Genomic DNA, 26,742 nt, shown 5'->3' on the forward strand with positions numbered 1-26,742 from the left:
AGGGCACAACGCCCGCGTTCTTCACGGTGGCGCCATGGCAACGGCCGCCATTTTGATTGAGGGCACAACGCCCGCGTTCTTCACGGCGGCGCCATGGCAACGGCCGCCATTTTGATTGAGGGCACAACGCCCGCGTTCTTCACGGCGGCGCCATGGCAACGGCCGCCATTTTGAGTGAGGGCACAACGCCCGCGTTCTTCACGGCGGCGCCATGGCAACGGCCGCCATTTTGAGTGAGGGCACAACGCCCGCGTTCTTCACGGCGGCGCCATGGCAACGGCCGCCATTTTGAGTGAGGGCACAACGCCCGCGTTCTTCACCGTGGCGCCATGGCAACGGCCGCCATTTTGAAAGCTGGCTCCGCCTTTAACACTGCGCCACGGCGACGGCCGCCATCTTTGTTAAGGGCGCCCGCCGCCATCTTGTGGCTTGGCAGCGCCAGATTTAAACGGAGGGGGCGGGCGAGCGCACGACACCCTTTTTTTTTTTTTTTTTATCATCCTTTTTTTGGGGTGAAAACCCCCTTTTTTTGAAGGCCAACCCCCTCCCTTCTCCCATCGCACCCCCCAAACCATAATCAGGACGCAGCGGTGTTGGGGGGGGGGAGGCGGTTGGAAATTGGCTTTAATATAAACTAGGCGGGAGGGGGATTTTTGGGGTGCAGGAGGGGGATTTTGGGGGTCGACGCGGGTTTTGGGGTACAGGAGAGAATCTCCCACCCCCCCCCCAAACCCCCCCACCCCGTTTCTCCGCTAATTAAAACTAATTTTCCGCCTGCCCTTGGTTTTCGGGGTCCCCCTCGGCGGCGGTCGGGGCCCCCCCGGGGTCTTGCGGGGGTGCGGGAGGTGGGGGGGATGTTTTTGGGGTCCCCCTTGAAGTTTTGGGGGGACCCCCCCCGGAAAATAAAGGGGGACATTGGTTCCAGAAAGCCATAGGGGTCCCCCCGCTGTTGTTCCCCCCACGTGGGATTGGGGGGGGTGGACGGTTTTGGGGTGTCGAGGTCCAGTTTGGAGGAGCCTGTTTGGGGTAAAAAAGAAAAAAAAATTAAAAATAAAATAAAAAAAAATAAGGGGGTGTCAGTGCCTCGAAGGAGACACCAAAACCCTCAGGACACCCCAAAAAACCTAAGGTGGGGGGGGGCACACCCACTCCCCCCAAAATCCCATTTTCTTGCGGGGAAGAAGTAAAAAAAAAAAAAATAGTAATTTGACCAAAAAAATGTTAAATTTGGGGGGGAATCCCCCAAACTCAACCCCGTTCCCCAGAGTGAACCCCTAAACCCCTTTTCATTTAGGGGACACCCCCCCAAACACTTCCCCTTACATCAGGGTTCTCCGAAAAAAAAAAATTTCCCCTCAAAAAAAATAAATTTTCAGCAAAAAACCACATTTTTCCCTTCAATACCCCCCTCTTTCCCGAGAAAAAAAATATCCCCCCAAAAAAACATTTTTCCGTCAAAAAAATCCCTTTTCCACCCAAAAAAAACCCGCGTTTTCCCCTCAAACCCCTCATTCCCCTCAGAAAAAAAAAAATTCCCCAAAAATAACCACTTTCCCCCAAAATAAAACATTTTCCCCTCAAAAGAAACGCTTTTCCCCAAAAAAACCTGCATTTTGCCGTCAAAAAACTCCATTTTCCCCTCAGAAAAAATTCCCCCCAAAAACCCACTTTGCCCAAAAAAACCACATTCTCCCCCAAACACCCTATTTTCCCCTGAAAATACAACTTTGCCCCAAAAAATTCGCATTTCCCCTGGAAAAAACACATTTTCCCCAAACAAAACCCCTGCATTTCCCTTAAAAAAAAAAAAAATACCCCCCAAAAAAACATTTTCACCCCAAATCCCACATCTTCCCCCCTCAAAAACACTTTTCCCCCAAAAAACCTGCATTTTCCCCTCAAAAAACCAACTTTCCCCTCAGAAAACCCACATTTCCCCCCCAAAATAAACATTTTCCCCCAAAAAGCCCGCATTTTCCCCAAAAAAACCTTTTCCTCAAAAAACCTGCCCCTCAAAAATACGCCATTTCCTCCCAAAACCCCACATTTTCCCGCAGAAAAAAAAAAAATTCCCCTAAAATCCTGCATTTTCCAAAAAAAACCCTTTTCCTCAAAAAAACCTGCATTTTCCCCTCAAAAAACCACCCATTTTCCTCCCAAAACCCCATTTTTTCCCAAAAAAACCCTACATTTTCAAAAAAACCCACATTTTCCCAAAAAAATTCCCCACTTTCCCCTCATAAAACCCATTCTCCCCCAAAAAAAACATTTCCTCCCCAAAAAAATTTCCCCCCCAAAAAAATTCCCCCCCCAAAACCCCCACTTTTCTCTAAAAAAACCTTTTCCCTCAAAAAAAACCCTTTTCCCTCAAAAAAGTTTCCCTAAAAAAAACCATTTTCCCCTCAAAAAAAAAAATTTCCCTCAAAAAAAACATTTTCCCTCAAAAAAAAACATTTTCCCTAAAAATCCCCGCATTTTCCCTAAAAAAAACCATTTTCCCTCAAAATCCCCGCATTTTCGCTCAAAAAACCCACATTTTCCCTCAAAAAAATCATTTTCCCCCCAAAAACCCACATTTTCCCTCACAAAAATACCATTTTCCCTCACAAAAATACCATTTTCCCTCACAAAAATACCATTTTCCCTCACAAAAATACCATTTTCCCTCACAAAAATACCATTTTCCCTCACAAAAATACCATTTTCCCTCACAAAAATACCATTTTCCCTCACAAAAATACCATTTTCCCTCACAAAAATACCATTTTCCCCCCAAAAAAACCCCACGTTTTCCCTCAAAAAATATTTTCCCTCAAAAAAACCCTTTTCCCCACAAAACCCCATTTTCCCTCAAAATCCCCGCATTTTCCCTAAAAAAAATTTTCCCTCAAAAAAAATCATTTTCCCCCCAAAAAACCACATTTTCCCTCACAAAACCCATTTTCCCTCAAAAAAATAGCATTTTCCCCCCCAAAAAAACCATTTTCTCCCCCCAAAAAAACTCCCACATTTTCCCTCAAAAAAACCCCATTTTCCCCACAAAACCCCAAATTTTCCCTCAAAAAAACCATTTTCCCTCAAAATCCCTGCATTTTCCCTCAGAAAAAAACCATTTTCCCTCAAAAATAATAATTTCCCCCCAAAAAACACACATTTTCCCTCACAAAACCCATTTTCCCCCCCAAAAAAAACCATTTTCCCTCAAAAAACCCCATTTTCCCTCAAAAAACCCCATTTTCCCTCAAAAAACCCCATTTTCCCTCAAAAAACCCCATTTTCCCTCAAAAAACCCCACATTTTCCCTCAAAAAACCCCACATTTTCCCTCAAAAAACCCCACATTTTCCCTCAAAAAACCCCACATTTTCCCTCAAAAAACCCCACATTTTCCCTCAAAAACACCCATTTTCCCTCAAAAACACCCCACATTTTCCCTCAAAAACACCCCACATTTTCCCTCAAAAACACCCCACATTTTCCCTCAAAAAAACCCCACATTTTCCCTCAAAAAAACCCTTTTCCATCAAAAAAAACTTTTCTCCCAAAAAATACCATTTCCCCCCCGAAAAAAAATTTTCCCTCAAAAAACCACCATTTTCCCCCCAAACCCCTGCATTTTCCCCCCAAAACCCCGCATTTTCCCCCCAAAAAAAAACTTTTCCCTCAAAAAAACCCCTTTACCCTCAAAAAAGTTTCCCTCAAGAAAAAAATTTTCCCTCAAAAAAAACATTTTCCCTCAAAAATCCAGCATTTTCCCCCCCAAAAAAACCATTTTCCCTCAAAATGCCCAAATTTTCCCTCAGAAAAAAAACATTTTCCCTCAAAAAAAATAATTTCCCCCAAAAAAACTCACATTTTCCCTCACAAAACCCATTTCCCCCCCAAAAAATACCATTTTCCCTCAAAAAACACCCATTTTCCCTCAAAAAAACCCACATTTTCCCTCAAAAAAACTCACATTTTCCCTCAAAAAAACCCACATTTTCCCTCAAAAAAACCCACATTTTCCCTCAAAAAAACCCATTTTCCCTCAGAAAAACCCATTTTCCCTCAGAAAAACCCATTTTCCCTCAAAAAAACCCACATTTTCCCTCAAAAAACCCCACATTTTCCCTCAAAAAACCCCATTTTCCCTCAAAAAACCCCACATTTTCCCTCAAAAAACCCCATTTTTCCCCCTAAAAAAAACCATTTTCCCTCAAAAAAACCCCATTTTCCCTCAAAAAACCACATTTCCCCCCCCAAAAAAACGCATTTTCCCTCAAAAAAACCCTTTTCCATCAAAAAAAACTTTTCTCCCAAAAAATACCATTTCCCCCCCCAAAAAAAATTTTCCATCAAAAAACCACCATTTTCCCCCCAAAACCCCGCATTTTCCCCCCAAAACCCCACATTTTCCCTCAAAAAAAACCTTTTCCCTCAAAAAAACCCGTTTTCCCTCAAAAAAACCCGTTTTCCCTCAAAAAAAACCATTTTCCCTCAAAAAAAAACATTTTCCCCTCAAAAAAAAAATTTCCCTCAAAAAAAACATTTTCCCTCAAAAAAAACATTTTCCCTCAAAAAAAACATTTTCCCTCAAAAAAAACATTTTCCCTCAAAAAAAACATTTTCCCTCAAAAATCCGGCATTTTCCCCCCCAAAAAAAACATTTTCCCTCAAAATGCCCGCATTTTCCCTAAAAAAAAAAAATTCCCTCAAAAAAAATCATTTTCCCCCAAAAAACCCACATTTTCCCTCACAAAACCCATTTTCCCCCCAAAAAAATACCACTTTCCCTCAAAAAACACCCATTTTCCCTCAAAAAACCCCACATTTTTCCCCCTAAAGAAAACCATTTTCCCTCAAAAAAAAACCCATTTTCCCTCAAAAAAAAACCCATTTTCCCTCAAAAAAAAAAACATTTTCCCTCAAAAAAAACCCATTTTCCCTCAAAAAAAAACCCATTTTCCCTCAAAAAAAAACCCATTTTCCCTCAAAAAAAACCCCATTTTCCCTCAAAAAAAAACCATTTTCCCTCAAAAAAAACCCCATTTTCCCTCAAAAAAACCCATTTTCCCTCAAAAAAACCACATTTTCCCTCAAAAAAACACATTTTCCCTCAAAAAAAAACCATTTTCCCTCAAAAAAAAACCATTTTCCCTCAAAAAAAACCCCATTTTCCCTCAAAAAAACCCATTTTCCCTCAAAAAAACCACATTTTCCCTCAAAAAAACCACATTTTCCCTCAAAAAAAAAAACCATTTTCCCTCAAAAAAAACCATTTTCCCTCAAAAACCCCCTTTTACCTGTTTCCTCGCCCCCTCTTGTCCTTCCTCCCCTCCTCCTCCTCCTCCTCCATCATCCCTTTTGGGTTCCGCCGCCATTTCAGGACGTTCCTCTCCCGCCATTTTGTCTTCCTCCTCCTCTTCCTCCTCCTCCTCCTCCTCCTCCTCCTCCTCAGTCAGGGGGTCCCGCTTGGGGCTACTCCCGCCCCCCGATTCTTCCTCTTCGGATCCTTCCTCCTCCTCTTCCTCCTCCTCTTCCTCCTCCTCCTCCTCCTCCTCCTCGTTTCGGGGCGTCGCCCCTTGCTGATCGCCGCCAACGCTTTGAGGCGAAACCCCAACGATTTGGGGCGTCCCCCCGCCGGCGCCGTTGGGTAACTGCCCCCCTAAATGCAACCGAACGTGTTGCTGGAGGTTGAGCGCGTTGGTGAATCTCTTTTGACAGAGGGGACAAGAATTTGGGGGACCCCCGCGATGACCCCCAAAATGAGCCCGTAAATTCCCCCGGGTGGAAAAACAACGCCCGCAAATTTTACAACGGAACGGCCGTTCCGCCCCGCCGAAAAAAATTCCCGAAACGGTTCCTCCGTGTTGACCGAAATGTAACCTCAAAGCCCTCGGGCAACTTAAAACCCGACGGCAAACCGGACACTGGTGACGCGGCGACGAATCGGTCGAGGAAGACCCCGAGGCCGAAGAAAAGTTGGGCGGCGGGTCGATTTTTTCGACCAGTTGTTGAAGTTTCGACGTTTCCGACGGAGTCGTTTCGGTAAAAAACGGAGAACCCTTCAACCGACCCGTTAAAAAAGTCCAACCGGGCGATTTGCCCGGCGGCGTGTTCTCGTCGCCCGTTTTGGCTCGGCCTTCGGCGGCCTTCAAGAGGAGGAGTTTGTGGAAGGCGGTGAGGTGGTGGGTGGCCGCCGTCAGGGGTTGGGTAGCCACGGTGAGGTGGTGGGTGGCGGCGTTGAGCGGTTGGGGGAGGGCGAGGGGTTGGGTGGCCGCGTTGAGCGGTTGGGTGGCCGCGTTGACTTGGTTGGCCACCGCGTTGACTTGGTTGGCCACCGCGTTGACTTGGTTGGCCACCGCGTTGACTTGGTTGGCCACCGCATTGACTTGGTTGGCCGTTGCGTTGACTTGGTTGGCCACCGCGTTGACTTGGTTGCCCGCCGCCACATTGACTTGGTTGCCCACCGTGTTGACTTGGTTGCCCGTTGCATTGACCTGGTTGCCCGCCGCCACATTGACTTGGTTGCCCGTTGCGTTGACTTGGTTGCCCACCGTGTTGACTTGGTTGCCCACCGTGTTGACCTGGTTGCCCGTTGCGTTGACCTGGTTGCCCGCCGCCACGCTGACCTGGTTGCCCGCCGCCACGTTGACCTGGTTGCCCGTCACGTTGACTTGGTTGCCCGCCGCCGCGTTGACTTGGTTGCCCGCCGCCGCGTTGACTTGCCCAGCCCCGCCGCCATGTTGGCCAGCCCCGCCGCCCGCGTTGAGATGTTGAGCAGCCACGTTGAGTTGACCGCCGGCCGCAGACGGTTGGCCGGCCCCGACGAGATGTTGGCTAGCCGCGGCGAGGCGTTGGCCAGCTCCGGCGAGCTGTTGGCTACCCGCCGGCGCCGGGAGGAGGTAATCGAGATGTTGGGGGACGGGGTGGGGGTTCATCTGCACGTGGGGGTATTTCTCGCGATGCCGATGAAAATGAACTTTCAGGTTGCCCCGGGTGGTAAAACGGTTGCCGCAAACGTTACATTTGTAGGGTCTTTCGCCGGTGTGAGACCGGAGGTGGATTTGACGGGCGCTGTCGCTACCGAAAGCTTTGCCGCAAAACCCGCACTCGTGACGGGGGGTCCCCGAGTCCCCCCCGAGATTTTTGGGGCGCAAAAGACCCGGCGAAGAACCTCCGGCCAACGCCGGGAGGAAAGCGGTAGCCACGGGATGGGGTTCGGTTTTGAGGCCCCGGGCGGCGGCGGCGGCGGGAAAAGGAGGGAAGAGGTGAAAAAAATGGGGTTTGGGGGGGTCGTTTTTAGGAGGAAAAGGGGGTAAAGGGGTTTTGGGGTGCTCGAGGGTCCCCAAAAGTAGAACTTGCCGGCAGATTTCTTCCGTCATTTGCATCTGGTGGAGTTGACGTTGTTGGAGGACCCGGAGTTCTTCCAGGATCAACGGGAGGTTGAGGGGGGCCCCCCCGGATTGAGGGGGACCCCCGTTGGGTGGAGGGGGGTTGGGGGGCGGCGGGGGGTCCGCTTCGGCGTCCATTCCTGGGGGGGAGGAGGAGGAGGAGGAGGAGGAAGAGGAAGGGGCGACAGGACACGGGTGGGGGGCCGGGGAGGAGGAGCCTGCGGGAGGAGGGAAAGACCCCCCCCGAAATCAGGTGGGGCACCCCAAAAATCTATCCTTCCCCCCCCGCCCTCCCTCCTCATCCTCCTCATCCCTTTGCGATCCACTGGAATTATGCGGGGTGGGAGCCCCCCCTCAAAAAAAAAAATTAAAAAAAAAAATTAAAAAAATCAAGTTATTCCCCTTCAAAATCACGATTATCGGCCCCCCCCAAAAAAAATCTTGAGCCCGCAACCCCGAGGTCACGGGGATTGGTTCACCCAAAATGCTCATTATTCGCCCCAAAATGTTCCCCTTCCCGGCAGCTGCGCCCCCCCTAAAATCCACGCCGTGCCCCCAAAATCCAACGTTGTTCCCCACAAATCCCCATTATCGCCCCCAAAACCCTCATTATCCCCCTCAAAATCCACCATTATGCCCCAAAATCCACCATTATGCCCCAAAATCCACCATTATGCCCCAAAATCATTATTGCCCCCCAAAATCCCCATTATCCCCCCCAAAAAGCCCCGTTATCCACTCAAAACCCCCTTTATCCCCCCCAAATTATCATTATCCCTCAAAAACCCCCATAATCACCCCAAAATCATCATTATCCCCCCAAAACCCCCTTTATGCCCCCAAAATGATCATTATGCCCCACAAAATGCCCATTATTCCCCCCAAAATGCCCATTTTCCCCTCAAAATCATCATTATGCCCCCCAAAGTCCCCATTATCCCCCCCAAAGTCCATCACTATCACCCCAAAAATCCCCACTATCCCCTCAAAATCATTATGCTCCCCAAAATCCCCATTATCCCCCCCCCCAAAAAAACATTTTCCCCTCAAAAACCAACATTATGCCCCCAAAATCCCCATTATCCCCACAAAATCATCACTATGCCCCCAAAACCCCCATTATTCCCCCCAAAACCCCCAATATGCCCCCCAAATCATCATTATCCCCCCAAAATCACCATTATGCCCCTAAAATCATCATTATGCCCCCCAAAACCCCCATTATCCCTCCAAAAATCACCATTATCCCCCAAAAAAGCCCCCTTAGCCCCCCAAATCCCCCAATATCCCCCCCAAAATCATCATTATCCCCTCAAAATCCTCATTTTGCCCCCCAAACCCACAATATGCCCCCCAAACCCCCATTATGCCCCCCAAACCCCCATTATCCCCCTTAAAAATCACCATTATCCCCCCAAAAATCACGATTATCCCCTCAAAATCATCATTTTGCCCCCCAAAACCCAATATCCCCCCAAATCCCTATTATGCCCCCCCAAATCCCCATTATCCCCCCAAATCCCCCATTATCCCTCAAAAAATCACCATTATCACCCCAAATCCCCCAATATCCCCCCAAAATCATCATTATCCCCTCAAAATCATCATTTTGCCCCCAAAGCCCCTCAATATCCCCCCCAAATCCCCATTATCCCCCAAAAAACCTCAGTATCCCCCCAATATTATCAATATTCCCCCCAAAACCCCCATTATCCCCCAAATCCCCCAATATCCCCCCAAAATCATCATTATCCCCTCAAAATCATCATTTTGCCCCCCAAAACCAACAATATCCCCCCAAATCCCCATTATGCCCCCCCAAATCCCCACTATCCCCCCAAAACCCTCAATATCTCCCCAATATCATCATTATGCCCCCCCAAACCCCCATTATCCCCCCAAATCCCCCAATATCCCCCCAAAATCATCATGATCCCCTCAAAATCATCATTTTGCCCCCAAAGCCCCTCAATATCCCCCCCAAATCCCCATTATGCCCCCCTAAAACCCCCATTATCCCCCCAAAAATCACCATTATCCCCCCAAATATCCCCCCAAAATCACCATTATCCCCACAAAATCCCCAAATATCCCCCCAAAATCACCATTATCCCCCCCAAACCCCCTTTATCCCCCCAAAACCCCCATTATCTCTCCAAATCCCCTTCAGCCCCCCCCAAAACCCCCGATATCCCCCCAAAACCCCATTTTATCCCCCCAAAAATCACCATTATCCCCCCAAATCCCCAAATATCCCCCCAAAATCACCATTATCCCCACAAAATCCCCAAATATCCCCCCAAAATCACCATTATCCCCCCAAAACCCCCATTATCTCCCCAAAACCCCTTCAGCCCCCCCCAAAACCCCCGATATCCCCCTCAAATCACCATTAAGCCCCCCCAAACCCCCTTTATCCCCTCAAAACCCCATTTTATCCCCTCAAAACCCCTCATTATCCCCCCAAAACCCCCATTATCCCCTCAAAACCCCCCATTATCCCCTCAAAACCCCATTTTATCCCCCCAAAACCCCCCTTTATCCCCCCCCCCCCCCGCAATCCGCGGACAGACGGACACGGCGGCGGCGGCGAGGCAATGGCGGGGCCTTGAGGCAGAAGGATGGCGGAGGAAGGCGGAAGATTATAAAATGACCGGACAGACGGACACGGAACAGCCGGCCCGAGGGTTCCCCGAGTCACGGACAGACCGAAGGACACGGAGGAACCCCGGTGGAAGGGACGGACAGAGGGACAGAGAAAGGGTGGGGGGGGAAAGGGCGGGAAAACCGCGGCCTAAACGCTATGGCGGCGGCGGTAGGGAGGGGGGGGGGGGTGTTGTGTCTGTCTGTCTGTCTCTTCCCTCACCCACCTCCCGGCTCCGCCATCGCTGTGGGGGTGTCCCCCCCCGTCTAAAAAATAAAATAATTCCCCTTTGGGGAGGAAGAGGAGGGGATGAAGGCGGATGTGGGGGGGGGAAAGGGGGTACCCACCTCCCACCCCTCCCCTTTGCTACAAAATGGCGGCGGCGGGAGGGGAGGGGAAATGGCGGGAGGGGGCTCGGAGGAGGAAGAAGGAGGGAGGGGGGGGGGGAAATCCCTGTGGGGGGGTTTCACCCTTTAATTTTATTATTTTTATTATTTTTTTTGGGGGGGGGGACACATTTTATAGCGCCCTGCGTTACCTAGCAACCGCACGGAGAAAAACGGGGTGAAAAAAGGGGAATTTGGGTCTGGGGCCGCTGCCTTCCCCCCCCCCCTTCAAAAAAAAAAGGCAGATTTGTGCCCCCCCCAAAAAAAATTATTATTTTTTTGGCGCCCTGACAAGATTTTAGGGGGGGTCCCTGAGGGACTTTTGAGCCTTTTTAACCACTTTTTAACAACTTTTGTCTGTTTCCGTCTTTTTTTTTTTTTAAAAAAAAAGAAGTTTTGGGGAATCCTCTTAAATCACTTTTCAACACCCCCCCCCCGCCCCTCAATTTTGGGGGGGTCCCCGCTTTATTTTTATTTTTTGGGAGGGGGGGGAACAACTTTCCCAACTTCCTCCTCACGCCGATCCTTTCCGCCCCCCCCCCCGCCCCGAAAAAAACTCATTTTTAAACTTTTTTTCCCCAAAAAAACCGCCCCCCCCCCCGGCTAAAATCGAGGGGATTCTCCCCCCCCCCCACTTTCCAGAATTTAGGGGACCCCCCCCAAAAAAAAAAACCTCAAACCCCCCCAAAAAATACCGTGGTTGGAGCCCAGGAGCTGCTGCGGCTGCTGCTGCTTGCGGCGAGGCATCCCCCGAATTCAATTTTTTTGGGGAAAAAAAACCCAAAAACGGGGGTCACAGTATAAAAAATTAAAAAAAAATAAGGGGGGGGGACAGGGACAAAAAAAAAAGGGGGGGGAACACCCCAAAAAAAGTCCTTTCCCCCGTCCCGGAGCCCCCCAAAGCGGGGCCCCACCAGGGACACGCCTCCCCCCCCCCCTCCTTTTTTCTTTCAAAAACCTTTTTTTTTTTTTTTTTCCCAAAACCGCCTTTATTTCCCCCATTTTCCTCACTTTAACCCCTTGCCTCCCTGGGGGGTGGGGGGGTATTTGGGGGAGGTCTGGGTTTATTTTGGGGGTGTATGTTTGTTTTTGGGGAGTGTCTAGTTGATTTTTTTTTTGGGGGGGTACACACTGAGTTTTTGGGGTTAAAAACTTAAATTTTGGGGGATTAAATATTTTGGAAAAGTTACTAATTTTTGGAGGGATTATCAATTCATTTTGGGGGATTTCCACTTATTTTGGAGGATGTACATTTATTTGGGGGGGTCTCTGCTTATTTTGGGGAGGTCATATCGATTGGGGGGGGTCCAAACTGAATTTTTTGGGTTAAAAATTTAACTTTTAGGGGATTAAATCTTTTGGAAAAGTTACTAATTTTTTGAGGGATTATCAACTTATTTGGGGGGATTGCCACTTATTTTGGAGGATGTACATTTATTTGGGGGGGTCTCACCTTTTTTTGGGGGGGTCATATCGATTTGGGGGGGTCCACACTGATTTTTTTGGGGTTAAAAACTTACTTTTGGGGATTAAACACTCATTTTGATGAAGTTACTATTTTTTGAAGGGTTATCAACTTATTTGGGGGGATTGCCACTTATTTTGGAGGATGTACATTTATTTGGGGGGGTCTCACCTTATTTTGGGGGGGTCATATCGATTTGGGGGGGTCCACACTGATTTTTTGGGGGTTAAAAACTTACTTTTGGGGATTAAACACTCATTTTGATGAAGTTACTATTTTTTGAAGGGTTATCAATTTATTTTGGGGGATTTCCACTTATTTTGGAGGATGTACATTTATTTTGGGGGCCTCTGCTTGTTTTGGGGGGGTCATATCGATTTGGGGGGGGGGTCCAAACTGAATTTTTTGGGTTAAAAATTTAACTTTTAGGGGATTAAATCTTTTGGAAAAGTTACTAATTTTTGGAGGGATTATCAACTTATTTTGGGGGATTTCCACTTATTTTGGAGGATGTACATTTATTTGGGGAGGTCTCACCTTATTTTGGGGGGGTCATATCGATTGGGGGGGGGTCCACACTGATACTTTTGGGGTTAAAAACTTCACTTTTGGGGGATTAAACCCTTATTTTAGAGAGCTATAAATTTATTTTAGAGCTTTGTAAACTTAAATTTTATGGGCTATAAACTTATTTTTTAATGGGTTTTTATTGCGGGGGGGGGTGTGGGCTCACTTTTGGGGTGTCTAATCGATTTTCTGGGGGGTGCACACATTTTTTGGGGTGAAATACTACCTTTTTGGGGGCGCAGATTTATTTTGGGCTCTATACTTATTTTTCGGGTGTGTAAATAGATCTAAATAAATCTATAAATATATAAATAAATATTTTGGGGCAGTGTCTGCTTTTTTTGGGGGGGTGTTTACTTATTTTTGGGGTTAAATACCTTTTTTTTGAAGGTTACCCACTTATTTTGGGGGGGTTACCCACTTTTTTTGGGGGGGGTTACCCACTTATTTTGGGCTTGCACCCTTATTTTTTGGGCTTAAATATTTATTTTGGGGGAGTCTGTTATTTAGCGGCGGTGGATAAATCCTTGGGGGGGGGGGGCGGTTCTATACTTATTTTTTGAGGCAAAATCTACAAATTTTGGGTGCGGGCTTAATTTTGGGGGGTACCTACTCATTTTTGGGGCCTCACAGACTTATTTTTTTGGGGGGGGAGCCCCTCAAGCCAAGGGGGGAGTTTTATTGGGGCGATTTAATGAATATTAATAAGGAACCGGGCCACAAAGGGGTTGATTTTGGGGGAAATTCCCTCATTTTTGGGGTGATTTTTTTTTTTCCTTACCTGGGGGGGGGTGTTTGTGCAGAAGTTGGGGTGCGTCGCCTCTAGACGTCCTGGGGGGGGTAAAAATGGGGTGAATGCAGCGACCCCCCCCCCTCACATTGTTGTGTGTCCCCCCCCCAAGTTTTGGGGACACCCCCCCCCCCCCCCCCCCCCGAGGCCTACCCCCAGCCCTGAGGCCTAAACCCCCCCCCCGAGGCCTAAACCCCCCCCAAGGCCTTTCCGCCGCCCTCAAGCCTCCGCCCTCCGTCCCCCCCCCGCGTTTTAAACCCACCCCGAGCCGGTTGCTAAGGAAAAACCCGCGGTTGCTAAGGAAAAACCCGCGGTTGCTAAGGAAAAATCGCGCGGTTGCTAAGGAAAAACCGCGCCGTTGCTTGAGGGGAGGCACTTCCGGGTTTACCGAAGCCACGCCCCCCCTCCGGGCTCCGAGGGACCAATCAGCGCGCGTTGCTAGGCAGATTAGAGCGCCATTTCGGAGGCGCGGGGGGCCTAAACCCGTTCGGTTTCTTGATTTTCTTTAAATTTTTTTTTTTTGAGATTTTTTTTGTGTCGATTTTCTGGTTAATTGGTTTAATTTTGGGGCAGCCCCCCTGGGCCCCTCCCCCCAAAAAAGAGGATTTAAATTTGCTGGTTTGTTGGTTTGGGTTTTTTTTTTCCCCAAAAAAAAGTTCAATATTTTTTCAGGCAACACCAAGAAAAGAAATAATAATAAATAAATTTTTAAAAAATAAAGTTGTGCGTCTTTCTTCCAAATATAAGAATAATAATAAAAATAAAATAGACCGGATAACAATAATAATAATAATAATAATAATAATAATAATAATAATAATAATAATAATAATAACAACAATAATAACAATAGTAATAATAATAATAATAACAATAATAAGAATAATAATAAATAAATAGGGACAAAAATAACTTTAATAATTAAAATTTAATAATACAAGTTTAGTAGTGTATAATTTCTATAAAAACAATACAAGAAACGTCATGAAAACCACAATAACCGTAATTAAAATCAATACCAGCCATAATTATTAAATTGCACCTATTTCTGCTAAAAATCAGAATTAAAAAAAAAATCAAACGGAGCGGAGCCTTGCGAAAAATCAAACCGATAAAATCCCGATTCTGGGAAGAAAAATGGAGAAAGAGAAAGAAGGAGAAAAAGGAGAGAAGAAAAAGGAAAAGAAAAAAGAAAAAGCAAAATAAAAATAAAAAGAAAAAGAAAAAGAAAAAGAAAAAGAAAAAGAAAAAGGAGTAAAAAATGGGAAAAAGAAGGAGAAAAAGAAAAAAGAAAAAAAACGAGGAAAAGAAAAAAGAAAAGAAAAGAAAAGAAAAGAAAAGAAAAGAAAAGAAAAGAAAAGAAAAGAAAAGAAAAGAAAAGAAAAGAAAAGAGAAAAGGAAAAAAAAAACAAGAAAAGAAAATGAAAAAGAAAAAGTAAAAGAAAAAAAGAAAAAGAAAAAAAAAAGTCGCGTGTGTTTCTCCTAATAAAAATAATAATAATAGAAAATGACGTGGAAGTTCTCTCACCCGTGGGCCTGGGTGGGAGAAGAATCGAGAAAAACCATGAAAAATAAAAAAAACATGAAAAATAAAAAACCATGAAAAATAAAAAATCATGAAAAATAAAAAATGAAAAATAAAAATCATGAAAAATACAAAATCATGAAAAATAAAAAATCATGAAAAATAAAAAATCATGAAAAAAAAAGAAAAATAAAAAATCATGAAAAATAAAAAATAATGAAAAGTAAAAAATGAAAAATAAAAAATAATGAAAAATGAAAAAAAAAAAAAAATAATGAAAAATAAAAAATGAAAAATAAAAAATAATGAAAAACAAAAAATAATGAAAAATACAAAATCATGAAAAATAAAAAATGAAAAATAAAAAATCATGAAAAATAAAAAACCATGAAAAATAAAAAACCATGAAAAATAAAAAATGAAAAATAAAAAATCATGAAAAATAAAAAATGAAAAATAAAAAATAATGAAAAACAAAAAATAATGAAAAATAAAAAACCATGAAAAATAAAAAACCATGAAAAATAAAAAATGAAAAATAAAAAATCATGAAAAATAAAAAATCATGAAAAATAAAAAATGAAAAACAAAAAATAATGAAAAATACAAAATCATGAAAAATAAAAAATGAAAAATAAAAAATCATGAAAAATAAAAAATCATGAAAAATAAAAAAACATAAAAAATAAAAAGTAATGAAAAATAAAAAATGAAAAATACAAAATCATGAAAAATAAAAAATAATGAAAAACAAAAAATAATGAAAAATACAAAATCATGAAAAATAAAAAATAATGAAAAATAAAAAATCATGAAAAATAAAAAATAATGAAAAACTAAAAAAAAGAAAAATAAAAAACCATGAAAAATAAAAAATGAAAAATAAAAAATAATGGAAAATAAAAAATCATGAAAAATAAAAAATCCTGAAAAATAAAAAATAATGAAAAATAAAAAATAATGAAAAATAATTTTTAAAAATCAATATTTTAAAAATAATTTTTAAAATAATTCAAAATAATTTAAAAATAAAACAATGAGAAATAATGAAAAATGCTAAAAATAATAAAAGATAATTTCAAATTATTTTGAAATAAGAGAATTGGAACTATTCATAAAAAGAACAATAGAAATAATAAAAATTAAACATTGATAAAAAATAATAATGGAAATAAAAATGAAAACAAGACGAGAAAATTCATCAAAGGAAAAATAATCGCAATAAAAATAAAAATTCTGAAGATGAAAGTCGTGAGAATGAGAAAAGAAAATGAAAAGGATCAGATTAAAAATAAAAGTAATAAAATTATAAATAATACAAGTCAAAAAAATAAAAACTGAAGTAATAAAATAATAGAAATTAAAATAAAAATGATAAAGGTAAAAATAAGAAAATGAAAAGAACGAAAGTAATAAAAATAAAAATTAAAAATAAGATTAAAATAATAAAAGTGATAAAAATACAAATAATAGACGTAATAAAAATTAAAAATTAAAAAAAATAATATCAAAGTAATAAAAGTGATAAAAATACGAATAATAGAGTAAAAAATAAAAAATAAAAATAATAAAAATAAGATTAAAATGAGAAAAGTGCTGAAAATGCAAATAATAGAAGTAATAAAATAATAAAAAATTTAAAATGAAAATAAGGTTAAAATCTTAAATCGGAATAATAGAAGTTATAAAAATAATTAAAAATAATAAAAATAATATTAAAAGAATAAGTGAGAAAAATACGAATAATAGAATAAAAAAATAAAACAATAAAAAATAAAAAAATAAAAATAAGTTTAAAACTTTAAGTGATGGAAAATATAAATAATAGAAGTAATAAAATTAAAAATTTTAAAAATATTGAAATAAGTGTTAAAAAATAGAAATAATCAAATTAAAAAATAAAACATTAAAATAAGATTAAAATATTAAGTGATGAAAATAGAAATAAGTAATAAAATAATTAAAAATTAAAAATAATAAATGATATTAAAATCATTATTGATAAGAGTACAAATAATCGAATAAAAAAATTAAAAATAAAAATAAAATGAGATTAAAATAATCAAAGTGATGAAACCACAAATAATAGAATAAAAATAATAAAAAATTTAAAATAATAAAAATAAGATTCAAATAATAAGTGATAAAAAATAGAAGTAATAGAATTAAAAAAAAGAAATAAAAAATAAAAATAAGATTAAAATATTAAAAGTGACGAAAATAATCGGAGTCGTAAAAATAATAAAAAATTTAAAATGATAAAAATAAGATTAAACTAAGAAAAGTGATAAAAATACAAAAAATAAAATAAAAATATTCAAAATTTGAAAGTAATAAAAATAAGATTAAAATAATAAGTGATAAATATTCCTGAAATAGCACTAATAAAAATAATTAAAATAATAAAAATACCAAATTTATATTAAAATAATAATTTATATTAAATTAATAAAGATTCGAAATAAAATATTATATTAAAATAATAATTGATATTGAAGTAATAATTGATATTAAAATAATCAAATCAAAATCATCATTTATATTAAAATAATAATTTATAGTAAAATAATCAAAATCCGAAATAAAAATAATATATTAAAATAAGAATTTCTATTAAAACAATAATTTATATTAAAATAATATAAGCCGAAATAATAATTGATATTAAAATAATAATTGATATTTAATAAAATTTCGAAATAAAAATAAGATATTAGAATAATAATTGATATTAAAATAAGAATTTATATTAAAATCATATAAACCGAAATAATAATTGATATTAAAATAATAATTGATATTAAAATAATAATTGATATTAAAATAATAAAAATTCGAAATAAAAATAAGATATTAAAATAATAATTTTTATTAAAATAAGAATTTAGATTAAAATCATATAAACCGAAATAATAATTGATATTAAAATAATAATTGATATTTAATAAAAATTCGAAATAAAAATGAGATATTAAAATAATAATTGATATTAAAATAATTTATATTAAAATAATATAAACGGAAATAATAATTGATATTAAAAGAATAATTGATATTAAAAGAATAATTGATATTAAAATAATAATTGATATTAAAAGAATAATTGATATTAAAAGAATAAAAATTCGAAATAAAAATAAGATCTTGAAATAATAATTGATATTAAAATAGGAATTTATATTAAAATAATCTAAACCGAAATAATAATTGTTATTAAAATAATAATTGATATTAAAATAATAAATATTCGAAATAAAAATAAGATTTTAAAATAATAATTGATATTAAAATAATTGATATTAAAATAATATAAACCGACATAATAATTGATATTAAATTAATTGATATTAAAAGAATATAAACTGAAATAATTGATATTAAAATAATAATTGATATTAAAATAATAAAAATTCGAAATAAAAATAATATCTTGAAATAATAATTGATATTAAAATAATAAAAATTCGAAATAAAAATAATATCTTGAAATAATAATTGATATTAAAATAATTTCTCTTAAAACAATAAAAATCAAAATAATAATTTCTATTAAAATGATAATTTATTTTAAAATAACCAAAAAATCAAAATAAAATAACATCTTAAATTAATAATTTATATTAAAATAATTAAAAATTCAGAATAAGAAGCTATAACAATTGAAAAATAATAAAAATAATAAAAATAATAAAAATAATAAAAATAATAAAAATAATAAAAATAATAAATCATGAACATTTAAAAATGAGTGAGATTTACTCGAAGAAAAGTCTTAAAACCACGAATAATACGAGTAATAAAAAAAAAAAAAAATCAAAATTTTAAAAATCCGAAAAATAATCAAATTTAGAATATTAAAAATAATCAAATTTAGAATATATAAAAATAATTAAAATAATGAAATAAAAATAATTTTTAATCCGGACGCCAACCCCGCGTTTCCCCTAAAACAGCAGCAAAGTTTAAACAGCAAATTAATTTTTTTTTTTTCCCAAAAAACAGGAAAAAAGAAAAAATTCTTTTTAATGGATAAAATAATTAACAATTAATTAACACAATTAATTAACACAATTAACCGCCCCCGCTCCCACCTGCTGCCTCCGCCACGTCTCGCTGCTTTGGGGCCGCGCCGGGGGGGGCAGAACCTTTTTCTCTGCAAAATCCGCCCGTTTTGGGGCTTCCCCGCGCAGCTGCTGCTGCCAAAAATACCCATTTTTGGACCTGAAACCCTAAAAAGGGCTTTTTTTTCCCCAAAAAATTGAAGCTTTGCTCTCATTTTCGGGCTTTGAGTGAACAGCTGCTGCTCTCGGCACCTGAATTTCGGGGTGTCGTTCAGTTCAACTCCCTCAAATGGGGCGAAAATTAGAAGTTATTAGGGCTAATAATTGATTTATTAGCGCTAATCATTAAGTAGATCGGGCCTAAAAATTAATTTTAACCCCCAGACCCCTAAATTTGAGCTGATAATTAATTTATTAGGGCTAATAATTCAGTATATCTGGCCTTAAAATGAAATTTAATCCTCAGCGCCTTAAATTAGGGCTAATAATTAATTTATTAGGGCTAATAATTAAGTATAGCAGGGCTTAAAATGAAATTTAATCCCCAGCGCCTTAAATTAGGGCTAATAATTAATTTATTAGGGCTAATAATTAAGTCTTTCAGGTCTTAAAATGCAATTTAATCCCCAGAGCCTTAAATTAGGGCTAATAATTAATTTATTAGGGCTAATAGTTAAGTATATTAGGGCCTAAAATGAAATTTAATCCCCAGCGCCTTAAATTAGGGCTAATAATTAATTTATTAGGGCTAATAGTTAAGTATATTAGGGCCTAAAATGAAATTTAATCCCCAGCGCCTTAAATTAGGGCTAATAATTAATTTATTAGGGCTAATAGTCAAGTATATTAGGGCCTAAAATGAAATTTAATCCCCAGCACCTTAAATTAGGGCTAATAATTAATTTATTAGGGCTAATAATTAAGTATAGCAGGGCTAAAAATGAAATTTAATCCCCAACCTCCCTAAATTAGGGCTAATAATTAATATATTAGGGCTAATAATTGAGTATATCCGGCCTTAAAATGAAATTTAATCCCCAGATCCCTAAATTAGGGCTAATAATTAATTTATTAGGGCTAATAATTAACTATATCCGGGCTTTAAATTAAATTTAATGCCAAGACCCCTAAAATGGGGCTAATAATTAATTTATTAACGCTAATAATTAAGTAGATCAGGGCTTAAAATTAAATTTAATCCTCAGTCCCTTAAATTAGGGCTAATAATTAATTTATTAGGGCTAATAATTAAGTAGATCAGGTCTTAAAATGAAAATTAATCCCCAGATCCCTAAATTAGGGCTAATAATTAATTTATTAACGCTAATAATTAAGTAGATCAGGGCCTAAAATAAAATATAATCCCCAGCCCCCTAAATTAGGGCAAATAATTAATTTATTAAGGCTAATAATTAAGTATATCAGGGCTGTGGAGATTTGGGGCAAATAGAGATTTGGGGTGAAAATGGGTGAGATTTGGGGCAAATGGTTGAGATTTGGGCAAATCCAGTCAAAACTTGAGGCAAAAAAGTTGATATTTGGGGCAAAAATGGATGATTTGGGGCAGAAACAGCCACAATTTGGGGCAAATGGTTGGATTTGGGGCAAAAATGGCCGAGGTCTGAGGTAAAAATTGTTTAGTTTGGTGCAAAAGGTCAGTGTTTGGTAAATCTAGTCAAGATTTAAGGCAAAAAGTCAAAGTTTGGGGCAAATTGTCTAGATTTGATGCAAATAGTTGAGTTTTGGTGCAGAAACTGCCAAGATTTGAGGCAAATGGTTGAATTTTGGGCAAAAAAAGCCGAGGTCTGAGGTAAAAAATATTTAATTTGGTGTAAAAGGTCAGTGTTTGGTAAAACTGGTCAAGATTTGAGGCAAAAAGTCAAAGTTTGGGGCAAATTGTTAAGACTCAGTGCAAATAGTTGAGTTTTGCGGCAGAAACAGCCAAAATTTGGGGCAAATGGTTGGATTTTGGGCAAAAATAGCCGAGGTCTGAGGTAAAAAATATTTAATTTGGTGCAAAAGGTCAGTGTTTGGTAAATCTGGTCAAGGTTTGGGGTAAATAATCAAAGTTTGGGGCAAATTTTCAAGACTTGATGCAAATAGTTGAGTTTTGGGGCAGAAACGGCTGAGATTTGAGGCAAAAGTTGGGATTTTGGGCAAAAATAGCCGAGGCCTGAGGTAAAAATGGTTGAGTTTGGCCTAAGAAGGTCAGTGTTTGGTAAAACTGGTCAAGATTTGAGGCAAAAAGTCAAAGTTTGGGGCAAATTGTCAAGACTCGATGCAAATAGTTGAGTTTTGGGGCAGAAACAGCCAAGATTTGAGGCAAATGTTTGGATTTTGGGAAAAAATAGCCGAGGTCTGAGGTAAAAATTGTTTAGTTTGGTGCAAAAGGTCAGTGTTTGGTAAATCTGGTCAAGGTTTGGGGTAAATAATCAAAGTTTGGGGCAAATTGTCAAGACGATGCAAATAGTTGAGTTTTGGGGCAGAAACGGCTGAGATTTGAGGCAAAAGTTGGGATTTTGGGCAAAAATAGCCGAGGCCTGAGGTAAAAATGGTTGAGTTTGGCCTAAGAAGGTCAGTGTTTGGTAAAACTGGTCAAGATTTGAGGCAAAAAGTCAAAGTTTGGGGCAAATTGTCAAGACTCGATGCAAATAGTTGAGTTTTGGGGCAGAAACAGCCAAGATTTGAGGCAAATGTTTGGATTTTGGGCAAAAATAGCCGAGGTCTGAGGTAAAAATTGTTTAGTTTGGTGCAAAAGGTCAGTGTTTGGTAAATCTGGTCAAGGTTTGGGGTAAATAATCAAAGTTTGGGGCAAATTGTCAAGACTTGATGCAAATAGTTGAGTTTTGGGGCAGAAACGGCTGAGATTTGAGGTAAAAGTTGGGATTTTGGGCAAAAATGGCTGAGCTCTGAGGTAAAAACTGTCGAGATTTGCTGCACATGAGCAATGATTGGCAGAAGCGGTCAAGTTTGGGGTAAACAGTCGAAGTTTGGGGCAAAAATGCTTGAGACTAGGGGCAACCGGTGGAGGTTTGAGGCAAAACCCGTTGAGATTTGCTGCCTGGGGTCAGGGTTTGGTACAACCGGTCAAGGTTTGGGGCAAATAATCAAAGTTTGGGGCAATATCAGCCAAGGTTCAAGGCAAATGGTTGGATTTGGGGTAAAAATGGTGGAGGTTTGAGGTAAAACCCGTTGAGATTTGCTGCACATGGCCAAGGATTGGTGCAACCGGTCAAGGTTTGGGGCAAACAGTGAAAATTTGAGGCAAAAACCGTTTTTGCCCCAAGTCTTGACTCCTTGCCTTGAGTCTTGACTGGTTTTGCCCCAAACCTCAACAGTTTGCGCTGATTCTCAACCATTTTGCCCCAAAACTAAGGGTGTTTGCGCCAAACTTGACTGGATGTACCAATCATTGATCTTGTGCAGCAGCTCTCGGCCATTTTTACCTCAGACCTCGACCGTTTTTACCTCAAGTCCAACCGTTTGCCTCAAATCTCGGCTGTTTCTTCCCCAAACCTCGACTCTTTTTGCCCCAAACCTTGACCGTTTGCACTGAGTCTCAACCATTTGCCCCAAACTTCCCTGTTTTTTGCCCCGAACCTTGACTGGTTGTACCAAACGTTGACCGTTAGCAGCAAATCTCAACCGTTTGCCCTGACTCTTAATCTTTTTTTTGCCTCAAACCTCAACCGTTTGCCCCAAACATTGATTATTGGCCCAAATTTTGACTGGTTGGACCGAACATGGACTGTTTGCAGCAAATCTTGACCGTTTGTGCCTCAAACTTCAACCGGTTGCCCCGACTCTCAACCGTTTTTGCCCCAACCCTTGAGGGACGCTCCCGCTCGGGGCAGGATGTTCCTGGCCGGGTCCCGGCTTTGTGTCGACGCCTGGACTGGGCACAGAGAGTGTAGGGGGTGCAAATGGTGCATGATGGGGGCGAGGGGCTGGGTGTGGGGCAGGGCCTGGGAAGAGGCTGGGACGTGGGGACACGGCGCAGGGGTGTCGGGGCTCGGGGCCAACAGCTGCATCACGAGCATCTTAGGTGATGTTGAAGGTGTTGGGGCCAAAAACCAGGATTTGGGGTCAAATTTAAGGCGCCCAGTCCCGACATCGACCCGCCGGGGGTTCCCCTGGCCCCAGCCCCGGGGGAGCAAATCTGGGCCCACTGGGGGTCTGGGCTCAGGGCAGGGCCCGGCCTCAGGGTGAGGGTCTGGGCTCAGAGCCGGGGTCGCGCAGGGCTCCAGGATCGGGGCCGGGTCCCGGCTGGGCCCAGACCCCCGGGGGGTCCCTGACCCTCGTCTGTAAGGCCTCCGGTTTCACCTTCAGCAGCTTCGACATGCAGTGGGTGCGACAGGCGCCCGGGAAGGGGCTCGAGTTTGTTGCTGCTGTTGGCACCATTGGTGACACCTACTACGCGCCGTCGGTCCGCGGCCGCTTCACCGTCTCCAGGGACGACGCCCAGAGCACGGTCACGCTGCAGATGAGCAGCCTCCGGGACGACGACGCGGCCACCTACTACTGCGCCAAAGAGCCCGGTAGTGCTGGTGGCCCCGAGCCCCAAGACCCCTCCGCCGTGTCGCCAAACCCTCCCAAACCCGCTGAACCCAGCCCAGATCCTCGCCCCGAGTCTTCACCCTTCGCCCCAAACCTCGACTTTCTGCACCAGGAGTCACCCTTTGCCCCAAACTTCAACTGCTCCACCCAAATCCTCAACCACTCGCCCCCTGGTCTCGACCGTTTTTGCACCAAATCTCAACCATTTGCCCCCAAACTCATCAATTTTCACCCCAAGTCTCAACCAGTTGCCCCAAATCTCGACCATTTTTACCCCAAATCTTGACTGTTTGCATTGAGTCTTGACTGGTTTTGCCCCAAACCTCAACTCTTTGCACTCATTCTCAACCATTTTGCCCCAAACTTCAACTACTTTTGCCCCAAACCTTGACTGGTTGTACCAAACCCTGACCACAGGCAGCAAATCTCAACGGGTTTTGCCTCAAACCTCCACCGGTTGCCCCTAGTCTCAAACATTTTTGCCCCAAACTTTGACTGTTTACCCCAAACTTGACCAGTTCCGCCGACCATTGCTCATGTGCAGCAAAACTCGACTATTTTTACCTCAGACCTCGGCCATTTTTGCCCCAAATTCAACCATTTGCCCCAAATCTCGGCTCTTTCTGCCCCAAACCTCTACCATTTGCACTGAGTCTTGACAATTTGCCCCAAACTTTGACTTTTTGCCTCAAATCTTGACCGGTTTTACCAAACACTGATCTTTTGCAGCAAAACTCAACCGTTTTTTCTTCAGATCTTGGCCATATTTACCCCAAATCCAACCATTTCCCTCAAAATTTGGCCATTTCTGCCCCAAGCCTTGACTGTTTGCACTGAGTCTCAACCATTTGCCCCAGACTTTGACTATTTGCCCCAAAACCTTGACCGGTTCTACCAGACATCGACCATTTAGAAGCAAATCTTCAACATTTTTGACTCAAACCTCAAACAGTTGACTGAGCCTCAACCATTTTTGCCCCAAATTTTGAGGATTTGCCCCAAAATTCGAGGGGTTGTACCAAATATGGAACATAAGCAGCAGAACCCAACGGTTTTTAACCCTCCACTTTCTCATCGTCCTCCTCCTCACTTCCTCCCAGGTAGGGCCCAGCCTAGGAACGTCCCTCTCTGGGCGCAGATTTGGGGGTCGATGCCGGGATCGGGTGCATGAATTTTGGCCTTTTTTCATCTTCCGCAGGGCTGCGGGCGGCTGTGGGATTGGTCGAGACCGGAGGAGGCCTCCGGGCCCCCGGGGGGTCCCTGACCCTCGTCTGCAAGGGCTCCGGCTTCACCTTCAGCAGCTTCGGCATGATTTGGGCGCGACAGGCACCCGGGAAGGGACTCGAGTGGCTCGCGGGTATTAGCAGCAGTGGTGGTACCACAAGATACGCGCTGTCGGTCAAAGGTCGCTTCACCATCTCCAGGGACAACGCCCAGAGCACGGTCACGCTGCAGATGAGCAGCCTCAGGGACGACGACACGGCCACCTACTACTGCGCCAAAAGTGCTGATAGTAGTGATGTTGGTGCTGGCACGGAGCCCCGACACCCCTGGGACGTGTCCCCAAACCCCGACACAAAACCCAGGACTTGTCTCAGGCCCGGACCCTCGCACCAAGCACAGAACCCTTCCTCGACCCCAAATCCTGGGCTTTTGGCCCCAAACCCCGCCCTCTGTCTCATCTCTCAGGGCACCAGCGTCACCCCCAGCAGCTCCGACACATCCCGGGGGCACCGGGGAGGGGGCTGGAGTGGGGGCAGAACTGCCCGGCAATGGGGGGGACAGAGGACGGGGCTGTGGGGCCGAATCCAGCCAGGCCTGGAGCCGAGGATTTGGGCTCCATGGAGGGGTTGGGTGGCTGCAAAAGGTCCGGCTTTGGGGCAATTACTCTGGGCTGGGGGCAAGCGGGGGAGCCCGAGGGCGAGGGCTGGGGGCGGGATCGGGGTCAAGGCCGGGGGCAACGGCCCAGGGTGGGTGCAGGGGCCCAGGAGCAGGGGGGGAGATTCGTGAAGGGGCCGGGACGTGGGGACACGGCGCAGGGGTGTTGGGGCTCGGGGCCACCACCAGCACCAGAATCAGTTCCGCCATCTTTGGCGCAGTAGTAGGTGGCCGTGTCGTCGTCCCTGAGGCTGCTCATCCGCAGCGTGACCGTGCTCTGGGCGTCGTCCCTGGAGATGGTGAAGCGGCAGCGGACCGACGGCGCGTACTCTGTGCCACCACCGCTGTTAATTCTTGCGGCGAACTCGAGCCCCTTCCCGGGCGCCTGTCGCACCCAGAACATCCCGAAGCTGCTGAAGGAGAAGCCGGAGGCCTTACAGACGAGGGTCAGGGACCCCCCGGGGGTCTGGGCCCAGGCGGACCCGGCCCCGATCCTGGAGCCCTGCTCGACATTTGGTCCAAGCCCAGACCCTCACCCTGAGCCCGGGCCCTGCCCTGAGCCCAGACCCCAGTGGGCCCAGATTTGCTCCCCCGGGGCTGGGGCAACGGAACCCCGAGGGGGCAATACCGGGACCACGTGCCTCAATTTTGGCCTTTTTTTCTCTTCCGCAGGGCTGCGGGCGGCCGTGGGATTGGTCGAGACCGGAGGAGGCCTCCGGGCCCCCGGGGGGTCCCTGACCCTCGTCTGCAAGGCCTCCGGCTTCACCTTCAGCAGCACCTGGATGCAGTGGGTGCGACAGGCGCCCGGGAAGGGACTCGAGTGGGTCGCGGGTATTACCAGCGGTGGTAGCACCTACTACGCGCCGTCGGTCAAAGGTCGCTTCACCATCTCCAGGGACAACGCCCAGAGCACGGTCACGCTGCAGATGAGCAGCCTCAGGGACGACGACACGGCCACCTACTACTGCGCCAAATACGCTGGTAGTGGTGGTGGCACCAACCTCGGCTCTGAGCCCCAACACCCCTCCGCTGTGTCCCCAAACCCTCCCAAACCCGCTGAACCCAGCCCAGATCCTTGTCCCAGTTCTTGACCGCTTGACCCAAACCTTGACTTTTTCCACCGTTTCTTCACCGTTTGTCCCAAACTTCAACTGTTCCACCCAAAACCTCAAACATTTGTCTCCAAGTCTCGACCAATTTCTCAGCAAAACTCAAATATTTCCCCCCAAATTGTCTATTTTCACAGCATGACAGACTCCAGGGATCATCTTGGTTGGGAAACGCCTTGAAGGTCACCGAGTCCAACCCCTCTGTAGATCCTTGGGGCAAAGATTTTGGGGCCGATGTTGGGATTTTGGGGCAGAAGTTGGGATTTTGGGGCAGATGTTGGGAGTTTGGGGCCAATGTTGGGAGTTTGGGGCCGATGTTGGGAGTTTGGGGCCAATGTTGGGAGTTTGGGGCCAATGTTGGGAGTTTGGGGCCAATGTTGGGAGT

General features: G+C 42.7%; 1 protein-coding gene across 3 annotated transcripts; it reads right to left on the reverse strand.

Annotated features, from left to right (window-relative positions):
- Window positions 1-569: 569 nt before the first annotated feature.
- SALL2 (spalt like transcription factor 2) lies at window positions 570-11,233 on the reverse strand. 3 transcript variants are annotated; one of them, XM_074931050.1, is made up of 3 exons: window positions 11,101-11,233; window positions 5,285-7,593; window positions 570-1,017 (listed from the first exon to the last, which is right to left on the reverse strand). In XM_074931050.1, the coding sequence occupies exons 1-3, from the start codon at window positions 11,150-11,152 to the stop codon at window positions 763-765; spliced, it is 2,616 nt and encodes an 871-aa protein (XP_074787151.1). In that variant the 5' UTR covers window positions 11,153-11,233; the 3' UTR covers window positions 570-762. The 3 variants fall into 3 exon arrangements, with proteins under 3 accessions (XP_074787151.1, XP_074787152.1, XP_074787153.1); XM_074931051.1 differs by lacking the exon at window positions 11,101-11,233 and adding an exon at window positions 10,246-10,352 and having other exon boundaries at window positions 571-1,017; XM_074931052.1 differs by lacking the exon at window positions 11,101-11,233 and adding an exon at window positions 10,246-10,276 and having other exon boundaries at window positions 573-1,017; window positions 5,285-7,515.
- Window positions 11,234-26,742: the final 15,509 nt, after the last annotated feature.

Source organism: Athene noctua, chromosome 38 (genome assembly GCF_965140245.1).
Source record: "Athene noctua chromosome 38, bAthNoc1.hap1.1, whole genome shotgun sequence".
Classification (NCBI taxonomy): Eukaryota; Metazoa; Chordata; class Aves; order Strigiformes; family Strigidae; genus Athene; species Athene noctua.

Coding starts and splice junctions, on each gene's coding strand:
- SALL2 (XM_074931050.1), bottom strand. CDS start 11,152: ATGCCTCGCCGCAAGCAGCAGCAGCCGCAGCAGCTCCTGGGCTCCAAC. Junction 7,594..11,100: donor GCTCCTGGGCTCCAACCACG/GTATTTTTTGGG, acceptor CTCCTCCCGCAG/GCTCCTCCTCCCCGGCCCCC. Junction 1,018..5,284: donor AAGAGGGGGCGAGGAAACAG/GTAAAAGGGGGT, acceptor TACCCCAAACAG/GCTCCTCCAAACTGGACCTC.